General features: G+C 35.7%; 1 protein-coding gene across 1 annotated transcript in view; it reads right to left on the bottom strand.

Moving 5' to 3' along the window:
- Positions 1-22,155, bottom strand: part of ULK4 (unc-51 like kinase 4) — a 211,241-nt gene that overhangs the window by 101,574 nt on the left and 87,512 nt on the right. Inside the window, exon 31 of the mRNA XM_054274292.1 lies at positions 14,894-14,942. Within this exon, the coding sequence (XP_054130267.1) occupies positions 14,894-14,942 (49 nt within the window). The remainder of the gene's footprint in view (positions 1-14,893; positions 14,943-22,155) is intronic.

Genomic DNA, 22,155 nt, shown 5'->3' with positions numbered 1-22,155 from the left:
TAATCAGCCTGACAAACATGAAGTGTGGAAGTAGTGAGATTTTGCATTAATATTGCTTCTATGGCAAAAATAAATTAATTTTTAAATGTAGACATTAGTCTCCTTGGGTGAACATTGATGGTAATTCCTTTTTGCATCACCCATTTAAAATTTTTCATGAAATTCAAAGAAACTATGGTAAGGTCATTATTTCTCCCTATAACTTGCTAGTTAAAGGTCATAGAGGACACACTTTGGCACTAGACTTGTGAAGTCTCACATTAAGAATAATCTGTCTTTTTGCAGCATCTGCTTTCCACACATTTGCATCATGGTCCTACAGCCCTTCCTCTTCCATAGGTCTCCAGTTCCCTTCAGCTCCAGCCGTGATCCAGGAGTGGGGTGGGAGTGAGGGAATGCTGCAGGGCTGCACTCCAGCCAGCAATTACAGACAAAGCAGCCCTGCCAGCTTCCCCAGGCTGTTCTCCTGCTCCCTCTTCTGCTGCTCACAATCAACTGTCACAGAACTCTTGGGACCAGGCACATTTCTTCTTTTTTACATCCCACAATACAGTATGAAGAACACTTATAAGGTCACAAAGACTTTGAGATTGCTAACAGAAATAATTTGAGATTGTCTCACACACACATGTATATATATGGACATTTTATTTATTACACCCATGCATACATATATCTATGAATATTACAAAATTACAATCTGACTTTGGGAAAAGAACTAAATAAACAAAATGAAATGTGTCCAAGGTGTGGGCACTGTAAGACTGTGAGAATAGTAAAAAAGCTTAAAGAATGGGAGGTGAGATTTATCAGTTACTGATAAAAGTAGGGTAGGATGAACAACAAAAGATAAAGAATTTAATTTGTTTAATCTTATTCACAGCAGAACCAGTCACCAATCTAGAAGATTAACTGCTTTAGTTGCATTTCTTAAATTAAAATGTAGGAGAAAGGCAGTAAATGCTACAACTTTCGGAGGAAATAGGTGTGACAGAAGTAAGATGGATTCTGAAGATGATGATGCCAGTTAAATCTCTAATTAAAAAAAGAGCACAATTATCTCTTCACCCATCCCAAACCACCTCCCAAATATTTTTCCCTAAGTGGGAAAATTGTCCAATTATAATGACTGAGTGATGTTTTGACGTAATAAAAATTCTGCAAAAATGTGCTACATTAAACATTGACAACTCTGAAACTTGTTCATAAACAATAGCTAAATATTAATTCTTAAAGAAAATCCAAACTTCTTTGTGAATTCCACAAATTAGTATTAATTTTTAACTCCACAGCCAGCCAAATAAACAGTACAGACTGAAAATTACCCTCATAACTCAAAGCTGTGTATTTTTAACTAGCTAATTTCTCTAAGAAACAACTTGCTTCAGAAAACAAGTCAATCTTTTTAAGTCATAAAAAATTAAACTGGTTTCTCAAATAAAAATGGGAGTTTAAAGACAAATTTCTGCAGCTAGTAACTAAAATAGTGCAATACAGAAAGGTTCAATTAGAAGGTCTACCTACCCTAACAACATATCTAAAACACTCAAAAACAGAAGAAGCCCTACATGACAGGTATACTAAACACTTTCCCTAGCCTCCAGGAACTGACAGCCCAAGGACTTTGAACCAGATGGAGTTTATACATGTAACAACTCTCAATGGACTTTTGGTCCATTAATTTGTCCAGTCTACTTTTTAATTCAAGTAAACTGAGGATGCCATGGAGCAGAGCTGAAAGCTGACCATAACCCTACAGGAAAAAGAAACTGACTTTTTGTCAATTTTTCGGATCCCAACTTCAAGTTTTCTTCAGTTCTTACAATACAGAGCTTGTGTGAGTGGAGACACTGAGCAGCAATACTGTTCCCTATTCACCTGACTCTGGCACATATATATCAACTATCCTTCAGATTAAAGCATACAGAAGGATAATCTCTTTCACAGTAGCCATTCCAGACCATTAACCATCTCTGTTTTGTTTTTTTTTTTCCTTTAAACTATTTGCAGTTCTAGTGTAAACATTTTGAGATGGGGAACCCAAAATCCACACATGGAGTAGCACACACGACGTTTCTCTGCCTACCATTGCAATACTTCATCTTACATTTAGTGTGTTTTCCAGACCCAGGACAAAGGATTAAACAGATGTTTTTATTAGACTGTGTTTTCATCTAACTACAATATCTCATTCCTGAGTGATAATGGCAACACATTTTGCATGACTGCAAGATAGAGCTTATAGAGCTGTGACCCTAGGCAGCAGTCTCACACTGTGCAATACTTCAGAACATATACAGGTTTCATATCTGCTTTGAAAAGGGGTGCAAATGAAACTGAAAGTAAGTAGTATTAGGTGTCAAAAAAACTTGAGAGGATTTTAATTACATGAATAATCACAAGATCCTGGAGGTTATCCACAAAACTTCTATCAAAAAAGGCACAAATCAAGTGTGATAAAGCAATATGTCAATGCTGAACAGGTTTATGACTATCAAAAAAAATCTAACCAAAACAAACCAATCCAAATACTGTTTAAGAGGGAGAAAACTCGCTTTAGAACCTCTGCATTGTGAACTTTGTAAGTTCTCAAAAGACTGTGTTGGCTGAAAAAGTGAGAGGGAGAGAACATGAGCACCAATTGTGTTCCCATCCAAGCCTTAGGGCTGTCTGTAGCGATGGTCAGTCCAGAACTCTCACTCATGGTGCTGTTGGCGAAATCCATCAATAAGGAACATAAGCTCAATACCCTTCTGCCTTTAGTTCCCAAGACTGACAGACTGATCTGTCATCTAAAATGAAATTCCTGATAAAATGTTCAGTGAGCATGGAAAAAGATTATAAACTCTTCCCTCAGGCTGGACTGGGGGAACAATAACAGAATCATTCCTGATAAAAGGGGCCAGACAGAACAAAGTACTATAAAATGAATGATTGAAGAATTTTTATTAAAGTTTTCTATCAATATAAAGTGACAAATAAAAGAAATTATTTCCCTATCAGTGCAAAAAGTCACGTATCTTCCATACTTTTAGAAGTCTGGGAGATTTTTCACATATAATTCTTCACCTAAATACTATAAAAGTCTTCTTACTACATAATTCAAATATTCTACAAATTTTAATGGTCCTAAAGCTCATAGAGTTAAAAAAAAAGGTCTTAATTAACATTTAAGTTAACTTGTTTTCCAATAAATAAAATCTAATATCATCAGCTTTAGCCGTCATGTGGAAAGCTGAAGCTAGCATGTTCCCTTAAAGGTCAGAGCTGCACTGTTTGTAAGTAAAAACAGAATCACTAGGAAAAATTCTCTACAGTAATATTTAAACTACTCAATCCCAAAATTTAAAAAAAACCTGTTTAAAACACTGTTGAAACACCACAAGACTCATACTTCAGGTAACCTTGCATAAATGTCCAAGTGTATTGAGAGATAAAACAAGTTGGCAGAAACACTCAGTGACTTTATACACCCATCCATTCAACCCTGACCTACAGTCTGCCTTGGATTTGGTTCATAAAACACCACCCTCATGCAGTATGGCTCCGATAAAGAAGAAATGGGAGGCGAGCCAAACTAGCTGAATAAGCATTGCCATTTCAGTCCATCCACTTTGCTTACTTAAAGGTCAAACAATGCAATATATTAGGAAGCAGGAAAAAGATGAAGAGCTCAGAAACCCAAAATCACCTGAAAGACTACTGACCCAGATCCTGGTCTAGAGGAGTTAATGTCTAAGTTCAATAAGGCTCAGTATATGGCAGCTGCAATGCTAGGACATAACCTGTGGGGTAATTTTTTTTTCCAGTTGGTTGATTTTTAGGAAGGTGTACTGACTGGGACAATCAAATCACAGAATAACATATGGTTGAAGGTGCCTCTGGAGCTCTCCAGTCTAGCTGGCTGCTTGGCTCAGTATGCACAGAGTCTCCAAGCATGGAGATGTTACAACCTCTCTCACCTCTCATTCCAGTGTTTGACCACTCAGCTCACAGCAAAAAGTTTCTTTCTATATCAAGCTGGAATTTCCCTTCTTCCAGCTTGTATTCATCCTGTCATCCCTCCATTGTGCACTGCTGAGTCAAGTCTGGCTGCATCTTCTCTGCACTGTCCCATGAGGCAGCTACAGGCAGGAAAAAGATCCCCCCAAGATTTCTTTGAAAAGGTTGTATGAAGCTTGTTCTCTCATCCTCTCCATGTGTGTCATGTGCTCCAGACCACCTGATCACCAGGGTGTGCTTGCTTCAAGATGTCAAAGGTTCAGGGTAAGCACTGTTACATCTTTTACAATATGAACAGTATTTGAACACAGTATTCGAAAACGAGATATTCCAAACGAGTTTAGCTTTCCAAGAAAAACTAACTTCTAAGAGTTGTTCAAGTAACCACTATGACTGCATTTGTAACTGGAGGGGTTTAAGGGAAGTGTCAGCTACCAGCATCCAGTAAGGGCCAAAGGACAACAGGCAATCCTCTCAATACAGGAAAAACCTCGTGGATTTTGAGCAACAGTCAAGGGCCAGCACATAGTAACAAGCAGAAGCTCTGCCCTTTGTAGGCGCAGAGACCTCTAAAACAACTGTTGTGTTGGACCTTAAATCACCCCTGAAGGGATCATTCTGTATTTCATACCATAACTCTGGATAAATATTGGAGTTATAGTTACTCATTAATTGCTTTGAGCAGAGCTTAAACTGCATCATCACCATACATCCCTGCAGCACCCTGTTTGTCCCAATCAAGAGAAGATGCAAAAAGACCAGAGACCCCAGCTGAGTCTAGGTCACTTTAGAGCAACACTGTTGAATGTTCTTGGGATGGTCAGAGCAACGATGTGATAAATACATGGATCTGCCATGCAAGGAACAACAAAGTTCATTACTTTGTAACAGGTTTTTCTTTGAAATTGCAAATATATTTCCTTTCAAAAGACAACTTGTAAGATATTATACCATAATACAAAATAAGTATCCACTCTGGACTACTGCAGAAACATTTATGAAAAAACCCACCTTCACAAAACCAGTATGTTTGCCTGCTTATTGAAGACCAGTAATATATAACATGAAGAGGAGGATCAAAGAAATGGAAAACAGTCACAACATCACAAAACTCAGAAATGTGTTCTACTATCAGGAGTAATCATGGTTACTATTTTTGCAAAGTACAGATACCTATGCACTTCACTACTTGTGATTTTCTTACCCACTACGTTATAGCTAGCTTGAAAATCTTGCTACAGCCTTTTAGATTCCTATTTATTACCTGTACAATTTTCAACTTTTAGGACAGGACAGGATAAATAAAGAACTACTACCAAACACATAAGAATATTGTTTATACAAGAGTTTTCTTATGTCCCTTAGCACTGCATATAAAATAGAAAAAAAAAAGCTGGATAGCATACACACTAAAATATTAGTGTCTAGCATTAGGAAAGCAATTCCTTTAAGATGTAAATAGCTGAATTTTCTTCCTATACAAGAACATAATGTTGTCACTAAAGCTGTGTACTCAATTTTTCTCTCAGAAGTAGAGCTCCAGGTGATTTAGTAAATAATTTTATTCCCTCCCCTAACAGGAGCACTGGTTCAAAGTAATTTTGCAGATAAGAAAGAGAATGATAGAAGGATATGCTTTATCAATACTTCTTTTTTAATATCCATTTTATTATACAGACTATCAATTTATACTATTAAAATTATTTAAAGGAAGGCTCTGCTTCCTCTCACTTCTTTCTCCATCAGCAATCTTACTGGGGATAGATCTACAGACACACAGCCATAAAATAGGCTGCCCATATTTACTTAGCGCTTCTCATAAAAAAACCTGAATACCTTCTAAATATTAATGAATTCATCTTCCCTACATTCTTGTGATGTACATTTATAGTTTAGACATTACCATACTGTAAGAAAAAAAACTTAAGAATTTTGTTTGAATAAGGTCCAGCTGGGACCTTAAACAAGCTTTGTTTCAGGATGATGAGAACCAATTGCTGAGTTTTCTCAGAGTAAAGGTGTTCATTGGACACCCAAAGGACAGAAGCATAAAAAGCATACGGTGAAAAAGAGGGGTTATACAATTTTCCCAGAGTCAAGAATAGATGTGGATCAGCAGCAGGAATAGGAAGCAGTTCTCTCAATTCTCTCACTACTCTGTCAACAAGCCTATTTTTCATCCCAAAATTCATGTACTTCAAGTTTTCAGTTTTTTCATTAACCTGTTCTAAAATATTTGCAACAAATACACATTTAACTACTTCAGAAAGAAAGTTATATTAAAGACAGACAAAATTATTTAACTCAAGCAACTCTACAAGAAAGCCTGAAAAACAGCCTATTAATATAATTAAAAAAAAACAGTATCAAAACCCAACAATAATTATCTCAATGTGATGGATGGAAAGTAAATAATTCCAGCTCTGTTTAAAGCTGGCAGCTGTTAGCTCAGAGTTAGGTGGAGACATCTTCATGAATTGCTGCCATACACTGACTGCAGCACAGACAAGTCTTAAGCTCTGTGGCTGTAGCAAATGCTGAAAGTCTAGCATACATCATGATATTGAAAAGCAAAATGTTTCTTCCATTGTTGGCAGGAAAATGCCTCTGCAAACGAGAACTTTTGTTTACCTTATCACTGGGGAACAAAGGGCCAGAGACCAGTGCTATGGAAAAGGACCTGGGGGGTCCTGGTTGATGGTAAGTTCAACATGAGTCAGCAGTGCCCTGGCAGCCAGGAGGACCAAGCATGTCCTGGGGGACATCAGGGACAGCATCACCAGCCAGGCAAGGGAAGGGATTGTCCTGCCCTGCTGTGCACTGGGGCAGGCTCAACTCAAGTGCTGGGGGCAGGTTAGGGCACTACATTGTAAGAGGACATCAAACTATTAGTGTGTGTCCAGAGAAGGGTGACTAAGTGCAGCAGCCCATGAACTCTCTCCCTTTGGTCAATCCCCAAGCCCTCAGCCTGGGAAACATTACCTACCACAGAGTTAGACCTCCCAAAGGGAAAAACAGACTCAACAAACATTGACTTGATGTCGCAACTTCCTCTGGTTTCTCCTTCCCCTGTCACTGGCTTAGCATCCCTAGTGGCCACCCCCTTCCCCTGGAGGCCAGGCCCCTCTGCCCAGCCCTTAGCTCTGCCGCCTTCCCCTTTATAAGCTGACTGAACCTCCTGGAGCACTCTCTTTCCCAGGGTTTGCCCTTCACCTACTGTGTCACTCTGCTGGAATAAAACCTTGCCAAAGAGCCTCTCTTGCCTGTATCTCTGAGCTAGTTGCAGTGAGTGTTGAGTGGAGGTTTGACTGCATTACCTGAATGTTAACTCAGCTTGCTTTTCGACAGGAGAGGCTTACGGGGATAAGAGCTAGGTAGCAGCCCCTACCACTTTAACACCCGCATTTTTAAGTAAGGTGGTGCAAGATCTCAAGAGAAGACTTACAAGGAGCAGATGAGGTCACTTAGCTTGTTCAGCTTGGAGGAGAAAAGGCTGAGTGGAGATGTCATCACAGTCTATGACTTCCCCAAGTGAGGCAGCAGAGGCAAGATGCTGATCTCTCTCTGGTCACCATCAATAAGACAGGAGGAAATGGAATGGAGCTGCATCAGGGGAAGCTCCGATTGGACATTAAGAAAAGATTATTCACAGAAAGGGTGGCTGGGCACTGGAAGAAGCTCCCAGGGAAGTGGTTGCAGCCCAACACCTGACATAGTCCAAGAGCATCCAAACAAAACTCATAGTTATATGATGACTAAGGTAGTTGTGAATGTAGCAGAAGTTGGACACTATGTCTGCAGTTGGAAAGCACTAGTAAGGATCAATCTATGGTTCTGCTATTTCCCTATCTATATGCAAAAACACCACACATCGCATGACAACATCTAGGGAAAGAAATCAAATGTCATGGATTCTTGTTATTAATCACAATCAGAAATTGTGTTTATACCAAGCATTTTGACTTCTAATAATCTTGTCATCTGTTAAGGACACAATAGTTACACATTAATAACTATTAAGAATTAATTCCATGTACAGTGTTAATAATTGGAGAGATCAGTTGACCATAACAGATTAACAACCCAATTCAGCACTAATCAAATATTAATATTATAAACACTTCCTCAGAAACTCCTGACTTAAAGATCACTCAAACAAAAGAAAAAATCTGTTTCTGAAAATAAAACTTCCTATCAGCAGGATTCCTCTTCCTGCTAAAACAATCTCAGGAGAGCTTCACTTAGAAATGTTTATTTCCAGAAGTACAAATTCAGATGTGCAGGCTTTTCCCTTTAAAGTATACACTATTTTCAGGTCAGCAATTTAAAGGATATAAGTAGTCTCAGGAATCTCATCCTAGAACTGAAAGTGCTTCAGCTTTAACAGAGTAATGAAAAATCCTAACATTCCTACTAAAGGAGCCATATTTTATTCCTGGAAAATTGGAAATGAACATACTGTACTTTCACAGTGTCTTCTTCAGTGCATAGAAGTACTCTTATTAACTTGATTCTACATTAAAAAAAGAAAAAATATAATACCTTACTGAATGTTGACACAAGACTTCGATGCATTGGTAAGAAATTTGTCAGTTTGGAAAGGATTTAAAAACATTCTCACTGGTGAAGCATTCTTCTCATAGTAAATTCTACACTTCCAATACATTTATATTCTTTAAATGATATCTTATAATTTTTTCTCATTCCAAATACATAAATTCTAAGATAGTTCAACACTTTCTCACTAGTTTCTCCTAAACCCATCTTTGAATATTAAATGTCTTCCAAAAACCAGCAATTATTTTGCTTTATAAACTACCCATTAAAATAGGGTTTTGGCACTTTCACTTTCAGAAATCTTCATAGATTACACTCTTAATCTATCACAGCAGTTTTAAATGCACTGCCAGAGTATACAATTTGACTATTAAATATAGTAGATTTGAGAAAATGTGCATACTTCAGAAAAGACAAAAATAAAGATATTCATTATGGATACATTTAAGGTTTCTAACTAATATCCATCCTGCAGAAGCCATAGAAATCACTCCTAGAATCTAATTTCAGTTACCTTCTAAAAGCAGGTTTTCCCTAACAGCAGTAATGAACTGGTGAAATACACCAAAAAGAGCCATTGTATTGAACACCTTTGTAACAGCATCAAAAAGACAGAGAGGAATAGGAATGCCCCACACAAAGATATTTAAATAAATAGTATTTCCTGTTCTTTAAAACACATGTAGACTAAGCATTCCCAGACACCTTTGTGTTGATTTTTCTACTAGAGACCGGATTCTAAATTAAGTATGCCTACAGTGAGATGTCCAGAGCAATCAATCTGCATCAATCTTCTCATGGAAGCACTGAGCTGACTTTAGGTCAAAGCTCATTTACAGCATAGAAGACCAAGGCCCATTCACACTAAATGCTAGAGCTTTTATTATTTGCCAAATTTACTATCCTGATTTTCTCCAGCAGATGAGTTCCATAGCATAAACTTGTACTTTTGACAGAATAGAAGAGAAAGAGTCTCCTAGTCTTTTGTTTCAAGTACTCATCCTCTATGGCTTATGAGTACTTGCAAGAGTGAGAAACATTCTTCCCATTCTTTCAGACAAACAACAAGATGTGCACCCCACTGGAGTAGGAGGTGCCTTCCTTAACAGACAAGTAAACTAATGCTTCAAAAGCTGCAATAACCTCTGATCCATGTTCTTCTGTACTTATCATCCTTGTGGCTGCTAGACAGCAAAATACCTCTACCTCTTCCCTCAAATGACACAGGGCTGTAATCTCTCACCAGAAAATAGAAACCAAGCAAAAGAGGAATGATGAGGTTCTTCTTTTTCCTCTCCAGTGTTCTGTTTCTCCATTTTTATATGGTAAGACTGGCCATAAAACAACTATTATTTTTAAAATGTTTTAAGTGGATGGCTTTATTACTTTAACTGAATCACAAGGAATGGCATCTCTGACCATAATCATTTCCTGTGGCTTTTTTGTCCTATTAAAATTCAAAATGAAATATAGAATCCAACCATTGCTTCCACTTGGATGCTATACAACTTCTTTTTCACAACTTTTTTTTTTACTTGAAGTACTTTGGTTAGAATTATTTTAAATTTAAAAAAGAAAAAGGCAATATAACTACACCAAAGGAATCTAGTTATACATGGCTATGTATCCTCAGACAAAATTTCCACGAAATTGTTAACTTTCTTGAAAAGAAGTCACACAAGAAAGCTGGCATGGCTTGTTTCTTCTTTTAAAGTGCACATTTATCTATTTCTTATGTAACTATTACAATTTTTCTTTTAAGTATGCTTAGCTCATATTCTCTCCCTTAGTGATAATATTGAACTCTATTTTCATCTGCAGTTACAACAAAATAAGCAAAGCACACCTTCTAAAAGGACCAGTGACTGCCACCATAACATGATTTTGAAGCATCTTTTGAGTGCCCAAGCATAGTTGCCTGCAGTCTATCAAAAACATGAATAGTATATGATCCTCTAATTTAAGATGTCCAATACAGCCATCCCAAGATACACAGGGACAGCATAAAACTTTCAAACCTATACACAACTAGGAAAAATAAACAAAAATATATGAACAGGACTGCAAAGGGAAATCTATTTGGTATTTTCATACAAAGAGCTTTCCACTGTATTTGAAGGAAAATAATTTAAAATATGGAATGTTGAAGTTAACTTGAATTATTTCACTAATGCAAACAGAAGAGGTGGACTTGGTTGTGTTAAGAATACAGTAACAATATAAATAAAATAACAACTGTGTTTGAATGGCCTGTGCAACTGAGACATGAACACACTATCTACCAGCAAAAACTGATGGCTGTGATAATATGCTGGTGTGACTAAAAGCTACACAAGAAATTTTAATAGGATAAGCACAGAATTGACTACTGGGCTTTAAAAACAGAGTAGCACTGAGCTCCTAATCACAAGCATCATTAACTTTAATTTTAAAACTTAGCAGCAGAAAAACAGAATTTCACCAACTACACAGGATTTTTTTTCTATGCAAAAGCTTACATTCAGACAAACCTAAATGAAGATCAGGTAATATTTATGATGTTAGCCTTTTAAAAGTAACATAAAACAGAAATTAACATTTATGTCAACTTCATTGCTTGCTACTCAGCAAAATCTTGGTAGCAATCTAAAATACAAATAGCCTGAATTTACAAAAATGGCACTTTTTGTAAGCACTTCCAAATCCTTTATCAACCTCATTCCAGCATTATAACATAATAATCAAAATCAATACTTCATAAATTATAAACTAATATTGAAGGCGGATGGCATAGGTTTGACATTGCAAAATATATTAGAAACAAAATACTGAGGATGTAGCAAGAAAAGGCAGCAAGAAAGTACAACATTAAATATATCCTACAGTAACTTTTCCTGCTACAACCCCTTCTTAATCAACAGCAGTATTTCATATTTATACCTTATATCATCCCAAGTTTTGGCATTATTTACATAACCATGGAATTTTGCTCACCATATTTCATCTTGCTACCAAGGGCAGTTTGCACCTTTTAATTTTTTCACATTATGAAGTCAGCTTTCCTTCTGATTTTCAGTCCTTTACTGTCCTGAAAACACTTGTAAATTGTCAATAGGTCTCCATTTCTCCACAGATACACATCACTACATTTTCACTGACCACATTAGACATTATTGCAAGACTGATGTCTACTCATATTGCAGTCACACCTTCTTATTGCTTTGTAGGACTACTTATAATCTACATAACTTCTAGCACCAGGATCTGGGATCATGGCACTATGGAATTAATTTGCATTCAGGTAAACCACAAAATTCACCCTGAAGTTCTGTAAAGAAGAACTGTATTCAGGTTTTTCACATACTCAAAATCACATCATTAATGTACACTTCCTCAGCGCAACCGAGTGTTGAGAGATGAACGAGTGCAGAGGGTTTCCAGGGGAACTGGAAACTCTATTTAAAGCTTCTTACTAATTAACTCAGTGACTAAACCCTAGTTCAGGTGAAGATACATTATGGCTATTTCCTTAGAACAACTTTTTAGGTAGACAGTTACAGATTTTTTTTCACTGATACAGTTCTTTTGCTTGGCAATTATAACATTAAAAAATTGTAGTCATAAGTGACATGAAAGGGTTCTTTTCATATGCTTTGACTGAATTCAGAGATCTAAATGGTCCAGAGAGATGATAGAGGATAAAAAAAACCTTGCCAAATCTCTGTTACTGCTTAGACCACAACATTGGGTAGTGTGCAGTGTAAGAGGTAATATAACTTTACACTGATGAGCAGTGAAAAGCAGTCATACTAAAACTTATTTCTTATGAATTGCTCAGTATCTGCAAGCCATCATGTCCTTGCTACTGTGCTAGCTAGATTAAAGCTAGTACATTCAATCCCACTTGGATTGCAGCACAGCCTAGAAACAAGGACTGCTTGTGGAACTGCTTTTCAATTTTAAGCCCATAGTATTTCCCTTCAGAGTCTAACAGAGTCAATGTACTGTCAGTTGCATTGTAGAAAATAACATGAACTATATTTAACAATACATAGAAAATACACATTGGATATTAAGTCTTGGCATAGAAATTATTAAGTAGTAGTAATAAACCATAGACTAGATATAATAGCTCTACATTAAATTACTGTCAGAATAAAATGGAGTATTGACTCTGAAGCAAAATTCAGTAGTTTAGGGTCTGGTAAAGGACTAGGTAAAATAACAGATCTCAACTATATGTGTTGATCATCGAAACCCATCAAAGTATAAACCTAGACAAAGACTAGTTTATAGAGAATAATGGGAATCAAATTACATGCAACTTCCTTCACCCATATGACTGACAATTATTTCAGAAACCTGTAATGAAGAAGTTTGTTAATCTGTCCTGTTCAATCTATTCTGTTCAAAAGAAAAACAGCTAAATGATTAATCCTTCCAGTCTGATTTAGTCCTGGCTCCTGAGTTTTCCCAACTGCCTACCACTCCTTGCTGAATTCAGTTTTCTGTAGGGAAAGAAGAGGAAGGGCTTCCCACCTTCCTTTACTGTTTCTGGTGTTACATCTCGCATCCCTTGACCCAAACAAGACCACAGCTCACAGCCAGCGCACTGTTAAAGCTCAAATGCTGTATACGGCAATGGAAGCAATTAATTACAGGTGTCCTCTCTGAACAAAGCATGTTGAAAGGAGAATTTTTTTTCTCCCTGAAAGCTACACAACTTTTTCCCAACTCCAACCATTGGCTCAAAGACAGCCATAGGGCTTCAAGAGAACTGCGAAATCTTGAGAGACCACTAGTCATGCAGACAATTTAGAGCTAAACTGTTTTACTCCCTAAAAAACCATGGAACTATTTCTAGAACTCCTGAGGTCAAACCATATGTGGGGAGGTAAGGAGGGAGCATTTATGACAGACTACAGCTTGTCCTACTTACATGGTATGACAAACACATTTTAAATTCCATGACTACAGATACATTATACAAAAACTTTCAATACCTGGGAATATTTTGAGTGATCATAACCATGTTCAAATACTCATAGCTATAAACTAACATATATATATATAAATTTCAAGACTCTAGCACCTGAAGACATTTCAAACATTAACTAAATATTTAAGGATATTAATATGAAACACTTGACTTCCATATTTTACTGAGGTCTTCTTTTATTAATACCTAAAATTAGCACTAATCTTATGTCAGAACTATCTATGAACTACAGTAAAATGTATGGCTTTATTCTCAATACTTATCACAAAAAGAGATTTGTAGACGTATGTACAAAAAATAACAAAGCCTGTGTTCTGTATGTTGCTGGAAAAAATCTATCATCACTAACAAGGTTACTTTAATAAAAAATCGCTTATCTAGGTATGCAGTATTAAAGAGATTCAAAATTATAGTAAAATAAATCACTGCAAAGGAAGAGTGAAGATTAAAATATTGAAAATTAAGAAAGGAATATCAAAGTTGATCCAGAATCCCATTTATGAACCTCATCTAACCTGAATAAGACTGAATTTCAAGAATGATACAAAAGCAAGTATGCAATCTGCCTGCACTACATACATTATGTGTATTTACTCATAATGCTTATTTAGTATTCATCAGGAGTATGCTTACAAGACAGGACACTTACCTGATACAACCTCATGAACTTAGAAATGTAAAAATTAACAAGAGACTGGAATTTAACTATGAGAAGGCTAATGGATAGCTTAGTACCCAGCTTCCAAACTAGCCTAAAGATCTCTCTTCTTCATGAACATATTTGTTTTGCAACATTTCAGAGTAACAAACCGGACAGTTTTCATGACCATTTGAGTGGCAGATTCTATTTAGGGATGGAAGTTCCACATGTGACTATCCCAAAATCATATCCTTGATACTTTATATTGAAAGAAATTCTACAAGCAAATAGTGGAATTTGAGACTACCACGCCAACAGTATCAAATTTTAATTTGATGTTATTTAATAAAATGTAACTTCCTCAGCATTTCTTGTACGCCCTCGGGAGATATATTGCTCTAATTAAGAATCAAGCTCATTAATTCTATTTTTAGAGGATTTTTTGATTCAAGAAAGAAAAAGGTACTTCTCTTGAAGAAACTTCTCATATATAGGTGGACTAGTTGACAAGAACTTCCTAAGTGTCTGCTTACTCTAGATGATTTTGTTTTGTTAGACTGTTTCATTTGATTTTACAAACATATTATTTTATCAACATTGCTAATTAAAGTCACTAGTTAGATATGATTTGGGAGACAGGATCTATTAGATCTATTATCTATTAGATATCTATTAGATCTATTAGAATATATATGTATATTAAAAATTATTCTTACCAAGATGAGTTGAAAAAGAACTGGAAAAAGATGGTTTTCTTCCATGAGGCTGCAAAAACATATTTTAACATTTATTTAATAACAGAGGAAGTGAATTCTTATTTAACACACTAAACTCACAAGAGGAACAGAGGAGTAGAATAGCTGTTGCCAAGATCCATGACCCAGAACCTTAGCACTTTGACTAGCTCTCAACAAAATTGACCTTCATTTCAGATATTAAACAGAAACAAGCAATGTTATACACTGCTTTGGAAATTACTTCTAGGTCTGCTTCACTGATGCAATTCAAGTGAGTAGAAGAGTAATTAATTTAGCATTTTTTAATGGCAGTAATTAATAAAATGCTGCAACTATACCACTGCACATACTATGAAACAGAGTGCACCATTAACTGTTTGAATTAATAGACTCAGCACACATAATGAAATTATAAATATGCTGTGGGTTTTTTTTAAGAATGCCATGTTAACTAACTTCTTGTGTTTAACATATTTATATATGATACATTTGTCAGATACTTGACAATGCTGAGCAGTAGTGGCCCAAAAGGAGTCACCTAGATTCTTCTGCATTTCAAAATAAGACAAAACCCAGCATATATATGCTTAAAGATTATTCTCAAATCAGTAACATTTTACATCAATGAAGTGTTTTCTATTGCTGGAGCACAAAATACTGTATTAGTAAAGCATGTGTGTCTCACACACTACAATGACATGAGTCACATGATTAACTGCATTATATTTTACTGCTTTTTCTGTATTATATTTTCTAATTGGAAGAATGATTGTCACCTCTCTTACAAACTATACTAAATGCCTATTCACCAAACACCACAGAGAACACCCAATTGTGTCTCAAAATTTTCTTCTTGAGTCACCATAATGTCATGGAAGTGCTTCATAAACAATTGGTAGGTTTGGCTTTGTGACACAGCAAAGATAAGACTGCATTAAGAAGTCCATGTGATAAATGCAGAACTCAAACACAGAGCATGTCTGGGATCTCAGTGTGCAACACTCTACAAAGTTGTAATTGCCAGGAGTATGTCAGTTAAAAATACCAAGTTATATTACATAGATTACCTGAATAAACAGCAGTTACTTTTGACTAAAACAAGTATTTAATTTCATGTTTGAAGCTTTACTGTGTAAAACTCTATATTGACTTCTGGTAAAACAATAATCAGTTTAATTCCGTTTGGTAAGTTATTTGTTAAAAAGAATTCATATACACCTAGAATCACATAGTTCCATTCAAAAGTCTTTATTCATGTACAATAAGATAAGAGGAGAAGGTGTTATTTTAATGGATAGTATAAGCTGAAATACTTGACTGTGAACTGAAACAACTAAAAGGAATCTCACATTCTCCTCTATGAATTTAATGAAAAAAATCAGAGGGGTCTAGAACAGACATCCAAAGGTTATAAAAGAAATGCTTCATTTAGATTAATGTCACCTGTAAGAGCCCTGGTTGCTCATATTTGCTGGAATCCCGTCTTGTAAAGGAAATATAATAAGGAATGAAAGCCATGCTTAGAGAACAACAGTATCTATGAACAACTCAGAATTACTTCTAAGTAATGCAGAAATATGCCTTATATACAAATAATGGTTTACTTTTTCATACTGTTTTTTCTATTTCTCTGATCCTTGCCTTCACCTAAATGTAATAATGATTTTATGACATAGAATCCATATGAGTTAAGGGTGAAAATAAGATGATCTGCTGCATTTTACAGTACTGGCATGTAGATATGGAGACAAGTAAAACACACCCCCTAAACTGTTCAAAACACAACAAAACAGTATCCTCTTATGCACCCACATGTAGACATTTAACAAAAATAAGTAATAGCCTTGTTCAAACAAATATGTTCATTTTTTCTTGCATACAGAAATGTTACACTCAACGGAGGGGAAAGAGTTTAGGTAAGGAAAGAAACTCCTTATTTCTAAGTTTAGAAGCTTAAATTTAAGGACATTTTCTCTTCTCATTAAATTGAAGGAAATTTTTTTCCATATGCAATGGAAACAAATTACTTTAATAGGTCAGGAGAACATGAAAGCTAATCTCCTCTGGGCCATCTAATAACCCTTAAATAGACAGTTATGGCAGCTTGGACACAGCCAGGTCATAAGAGAGTGCCGGGATTACAGATAGGAGGACTTATTATATTTGAGGTTCATTTCCAGAGCCAAATCTAACTGTTAAATTAAAAGCCTAGTCCATGCCTGCAAAACAGAATTTTGCTGATGTAGATATAACAATACTGAATGTAAAGAAAGTCATTTAAACACCACAGACTCCCAAAAAGCACAGCTACTGTAACAGCAATCATACTAACAAAATCAAGTTTTGCCAGCACAAGCCTACTTATGCTTAGGACTTATTGGAACTACTTACCCCAGCAAAAGTTGCTCGCTTTGCTACATAAGCAGCATTTAAACTGTGAACACATTAGCAGTAAAATACAATCAAATACCAAGAATAGCTAAGCAATCCTAGTTTAGGCAGAACCTAGAAAGCTGCTTTTGTGGTAGAGGGTAAGTTATGAAACAATTGTTTTCAAACAGTGGAAATGGTCCCAACTGCTACAGCACTACAAAGTCAGCTGGACTTTCTGCTGAGATAAGCTAAGAAGGAGCTAGAGCCAATAGGTCCGTTCTTAAAGGTCACTTGCCAACCTTTATGACTGAAACAATAAAAAGCTGCAGCCTTGAATGAAAATTATACACATAACTTAGCTAAAGCATAAAGTCACATCAAGCACTTCATTAAGACAAAGCTTAAAGTTGATTTATCCCAACTTTGCATATATATGTGCTCAAGCAAGAGAGTGACTGCCTTACATAGTTTTACAAAGGAATTGTTTTAAAGCTGGTGAAAGAGGAGTTTAGCTACGGGATTTATTTCATAGAATGTTATTCTGATTCAAAAGTATTTTGGTTCTTCATAGACTTACATAATTTATATTAAATTAGGTCCTACCCAGTGTGGAAAACATTAAGAATCATCATGATATACATATGCAAATCATAATACTAAATAACAACACTAACTGTTTCCATCACATTTAAAACTATATATAAATAAACAATGCTGGCTGAAAATAACTGGTGATCTGATTTGAAAAGACTTGCTATCAGTACAATCTGAATTTTTAATACAGTAATAATTTTCAGAATGAGACTGTGCCTCCAATTTTGCTGTCCAACAATACGCAAGATCTGTTTTTCTAGGAAATCCTAAATTACTTTCTTGCAAAACAAAAACCTACTTCAGGACACTAAACACAAAAGGCTTTTTGTTAGAGGTTTGATACCTTAAAAAGATAGAAAATGTGTTATCAGAGAGAATCTTTAGAGGGAGGGTGTGGAAATCTGGATATTACACACATTCTAAGCTGAACAAATGAGTAGAAATTATTCTGCAGAACAGAACTGGTGGACATGCACAGAGCAAGAACCAAGATATTAATTTTAAATGTCAAATCCACAATAGATTTTTGAACCCTACTAAGGACTCTTTAAAAATAGGCATAGCTGTTCACATTGCAAAGGCTGGGGGAGACAGCTAAAGGAGAAATATTCCAGAAACTTACGAAGTACTATACTTCTTCTTAACTGTAACATGATGGCATAAAATTAAATGGCAAGTGATCAGATCAGACAAAGAAATACAAAGAAAATACCTGAAGATGATAAATTTTTATATACATGTGGTTATGTAATAGAACAACATATACTGAAAGTGACTTGTGAAATATCTCTTTTAGTCCACATAAATGAAATGAAGATTACTCCTCAATAGCTACCATCTACAGAACACAACACCATCTTACACGGGTTCTGAAAAAAACCCTCAGAGGGGGCTGAGAAAGCCTCCAGAAAGTATTTCCACACACTTGACTCCGTCCTGTAGTTTTCTCTGGGCACCTCTTGAACACAAGAGAATGGACTGGACAGTGGTTTAGATTTCTTTCATGCTGACCAGATGATTCATGGCAGAACTGAATTCACTCAAGTCTGCAGCTCCAGCTGTAGCAACCCAACCAGCTGACTCTTCCTGATTTGGTACTTATATTTACAAAGCAAAAAATTCACTATTGAAAGTAAAAAAAACCCAAGAATGAATGGTATTTGCTCCTTTTTAACGCTTTACATCATTTGAACTTTACAACATGACTCGTTTCAAAAATTCACTTAACAGTAACATCAAATATTTCTCTCACATTTTTACAAGTTAGACATTCAGTAATTGATCAGCAACACGAAAGAGGAAACAAAATTACAGGTTTAAGGTTAATAGCTTATTTCTTTACTAAAGGGGAGCTTATATAAAATGCAACACTAAGGAGTTGTGTTTTACATTAAAAATGGTGATTAGTATTACAGTCTGTACATGACTAGACTATGAGAACTCCCTTGCAATAATGAACTCTGACCACTGCCTTTGATATGAATTACAATGATGTGCAACTTGACAACACTGTTATTGGCTGACACAAAACATTTCAAGAGTCTGTTTCTGGGCAAGTCTTTCTGCCTGATGTTTTTCGATAAAGCAGCATATATGCAAACATTACACCGAACAATAGGAACAGCAAGATCATAAAAATTCTCTGCTGTTTTATATTACCATTACTTCTCTAAAAGGAAAATCTGGGTTTTTACAACTCAATTTTCATAGATGTGAAACTAGCATAATCAAAACCAAAATCAGGTTCTAAATCTACATAAACATTCCCTAAAGTTCTAATAAAACAGTTTAATCCTCTGGCAATCTCTCTCAATCCATCTGGATTGTGATTTTCTCACTAATGTACTACACCTCTAACATGTAGTTCTACTGCTCAGTTCAGCTGGACTAGGCCCTAAGGCTTACCTGTTATCAGAACTACTCCATTTTATTTTATTCATATTCATTATAGAAAGTAAAACAACACATAAACCCAGAGAAGTAATATAGAAGGAAATAGACCTACTTTTCAAAATTAGCATTTCAACCATAAACTAGGAAATTAAAATGACTAATGAGAAGAACAAAGTATTTTAAAGCAATTAGCATAAGCCCATATTAATCAAGGGAAGGACTAAAGCACTAGATCTCTAGTATAGCAGCAAAGAAACTACATCAGGTTCAAAGACAATCTATGCATAACATCAACAAATTATTAAAAGCAACACATTGAACTCCAAAGAGTTTGGTTTTGGGTTTGTTTGGGGTTTTTTACTGTTTGTTTTTTGAAATCAAGAGCAAAGATTTTAAACCATTTCAGAGTATAGTGGAACATAACTAAATTGATCCACTGATGTAGACCATAATAGTGTATGAAAAGACTTCTTAACAGCAACCCTAAAATGTGCCTTTAACAGTCTTTAAGAGATAATGCATAGGTACAAAAAGTAGCATTAACAATGTTTGAAAATTGGACAATTCCTTGATGATTCCAAAGACACTACAATGGTTACTCTGATTAGTCAGGACAATTTGCTGCAATGTATGAGGTTGATCCATCTATCATCTTCACAGGTACTAGATCTGTGGTGTTTAGAAGCAGCAGGTTTTTTTGTTGTTGCTCTTCAGCACCTTCCTGGTTTGGTTTCTGTTTACTTTTCCTCTTTTTTAGTGCAGCCTAATGTTTATCTGGAAGACTTATTTTTAAGGATAGGAGGCGAGAAAGGTTTCTTAATTTGGTTCCCTGTCCTTCATCATACATCTAAGAAGGGTGCCTTACTATTAGTTTTTAGTTAGGTGTTTCTCCTTCAGGAAATGCCCTTAATAGAATACTGGAATGTGTCCCACTTCCATGATCATTATCTGATGCAGTATCTGACATTCCATCCTCCACTTCTGTTCTATTACCTTTACTGTCTCTCTTCCTTGAAACCAAAATTGTCTATTTTAGCAACCCCTAAAATTCAGTCTCCATAGTTCAGAAGGTTTAGCTTTCAGACACATTAATGTTACCAAATGCTATGAGTTTCTGACTAAAGGTAGGCCAAGTAGCTGCCTAAGAGAGCACACAGCTACATTCTGTAAGGTTCTTTGTAAGGCAAAAGGGCAGCTTAAGAATCACAATCCAGTAAAAGTTTCCTGGAGTAGCACAGTATAGATTCAATTAGAACAGTCAAAACATTTAAGAGCATCATACAGGTATAGGTATACCATAGTTATAAAAGAAACTAAGAAATTCACAAAAAACCCCTACTAGGAAAAAACCCTAGCAATTTGATTGGTACAGACCACAGCAAAGAGCATAAAAGACTCAAAGCAGGAACCAAAAAAAAACCCCTAACCTGTTATAGATTATGTCTGACTTCCTATCCATGCATATAGCTTATACATTAAGTTGGCAAACACACAGGACAATCTACCTATGATACTGTTCTTTCTGAATGCAGACTTGTCATGGTTAAATCACACCTCAGCCTGCTGCATACATTTGCTCCTACTGTGAGAAGTTCTATTCCTCCAAAACCTCTTTACACACAGGTACAATTCATCAAGAACAATTAATGCAAGGAGAAAAAAAATAATGCAAATTCAGAGTAGTCCAGAATTTAATCATTAACTAAAGCTTAAATTTAACTATCCTTAATATCAGTGATTTCTTTTGAAATCAGCAGTCTCAATATAGCTAAGCATCAACTCTGCTATTAATTCTCACACTGGTTTTAATGTTCACAATTTTTCTTATTACAAACCACTACAAATTCTTGAAAAAGACAAGGCAACAAGTATTTAGAATTGCCACAATAGAATATTACTAGAGGGTTTAAAGCCAGACTATTTACTTTGAGCCAAGTATAAAACAGGCAACTGATAGACAAATTCGGTTCAAAGCTCACTCTTCCAACATCTACTATTTTCTTAGTAAACTCTAAATGAGGTTGTATCAGACAGCAATTCTTATCTGATACCCATCTAAAAGGGTACCTGATTCAATTATACTCTAACCCATTCAGGTCAAAACAGACAAGAAAAGACTCATCCTTTTCTGAAACTGGATTTTCTTCCTGTGGATGCTCATATGATTAGATGTCCAAATAACTAAAAGTGTCCACAGAAACACATTAAAGTTGGGGTTTTGTACAGCTAACATCTTACACAAGAGAGAACTTACATTGGTGACAGATCTAATTCAGCAACACACTAATGGGATATCACTAGAGTTTTTCACTGCTAAATTGAAAAGCAGTGGAGTGGAAGAGCTCCTACAACAGAGAATATTAAAAATTACCTCAACAGTG

This window comes from Melozone crissalis, unplaced genomic scaffold, assembly GCF_028551555.1.
Source record: "Melozone crissalis strain CALT ecotype California unplaced genomic scaffold, PUWL_Pcris_2 ptg000016l_1, whole genome shotgun sequence".
NCBI lineage: Eukaryota > Metazoa > Chordata > Aves > Passeriformes > Passerellidae > Melozone > Melozone crissalis.
Note: the sequence above shows the minus strand (reverse complement) of the source record. Positions and strands in the feature narration are given on the sequence as shown.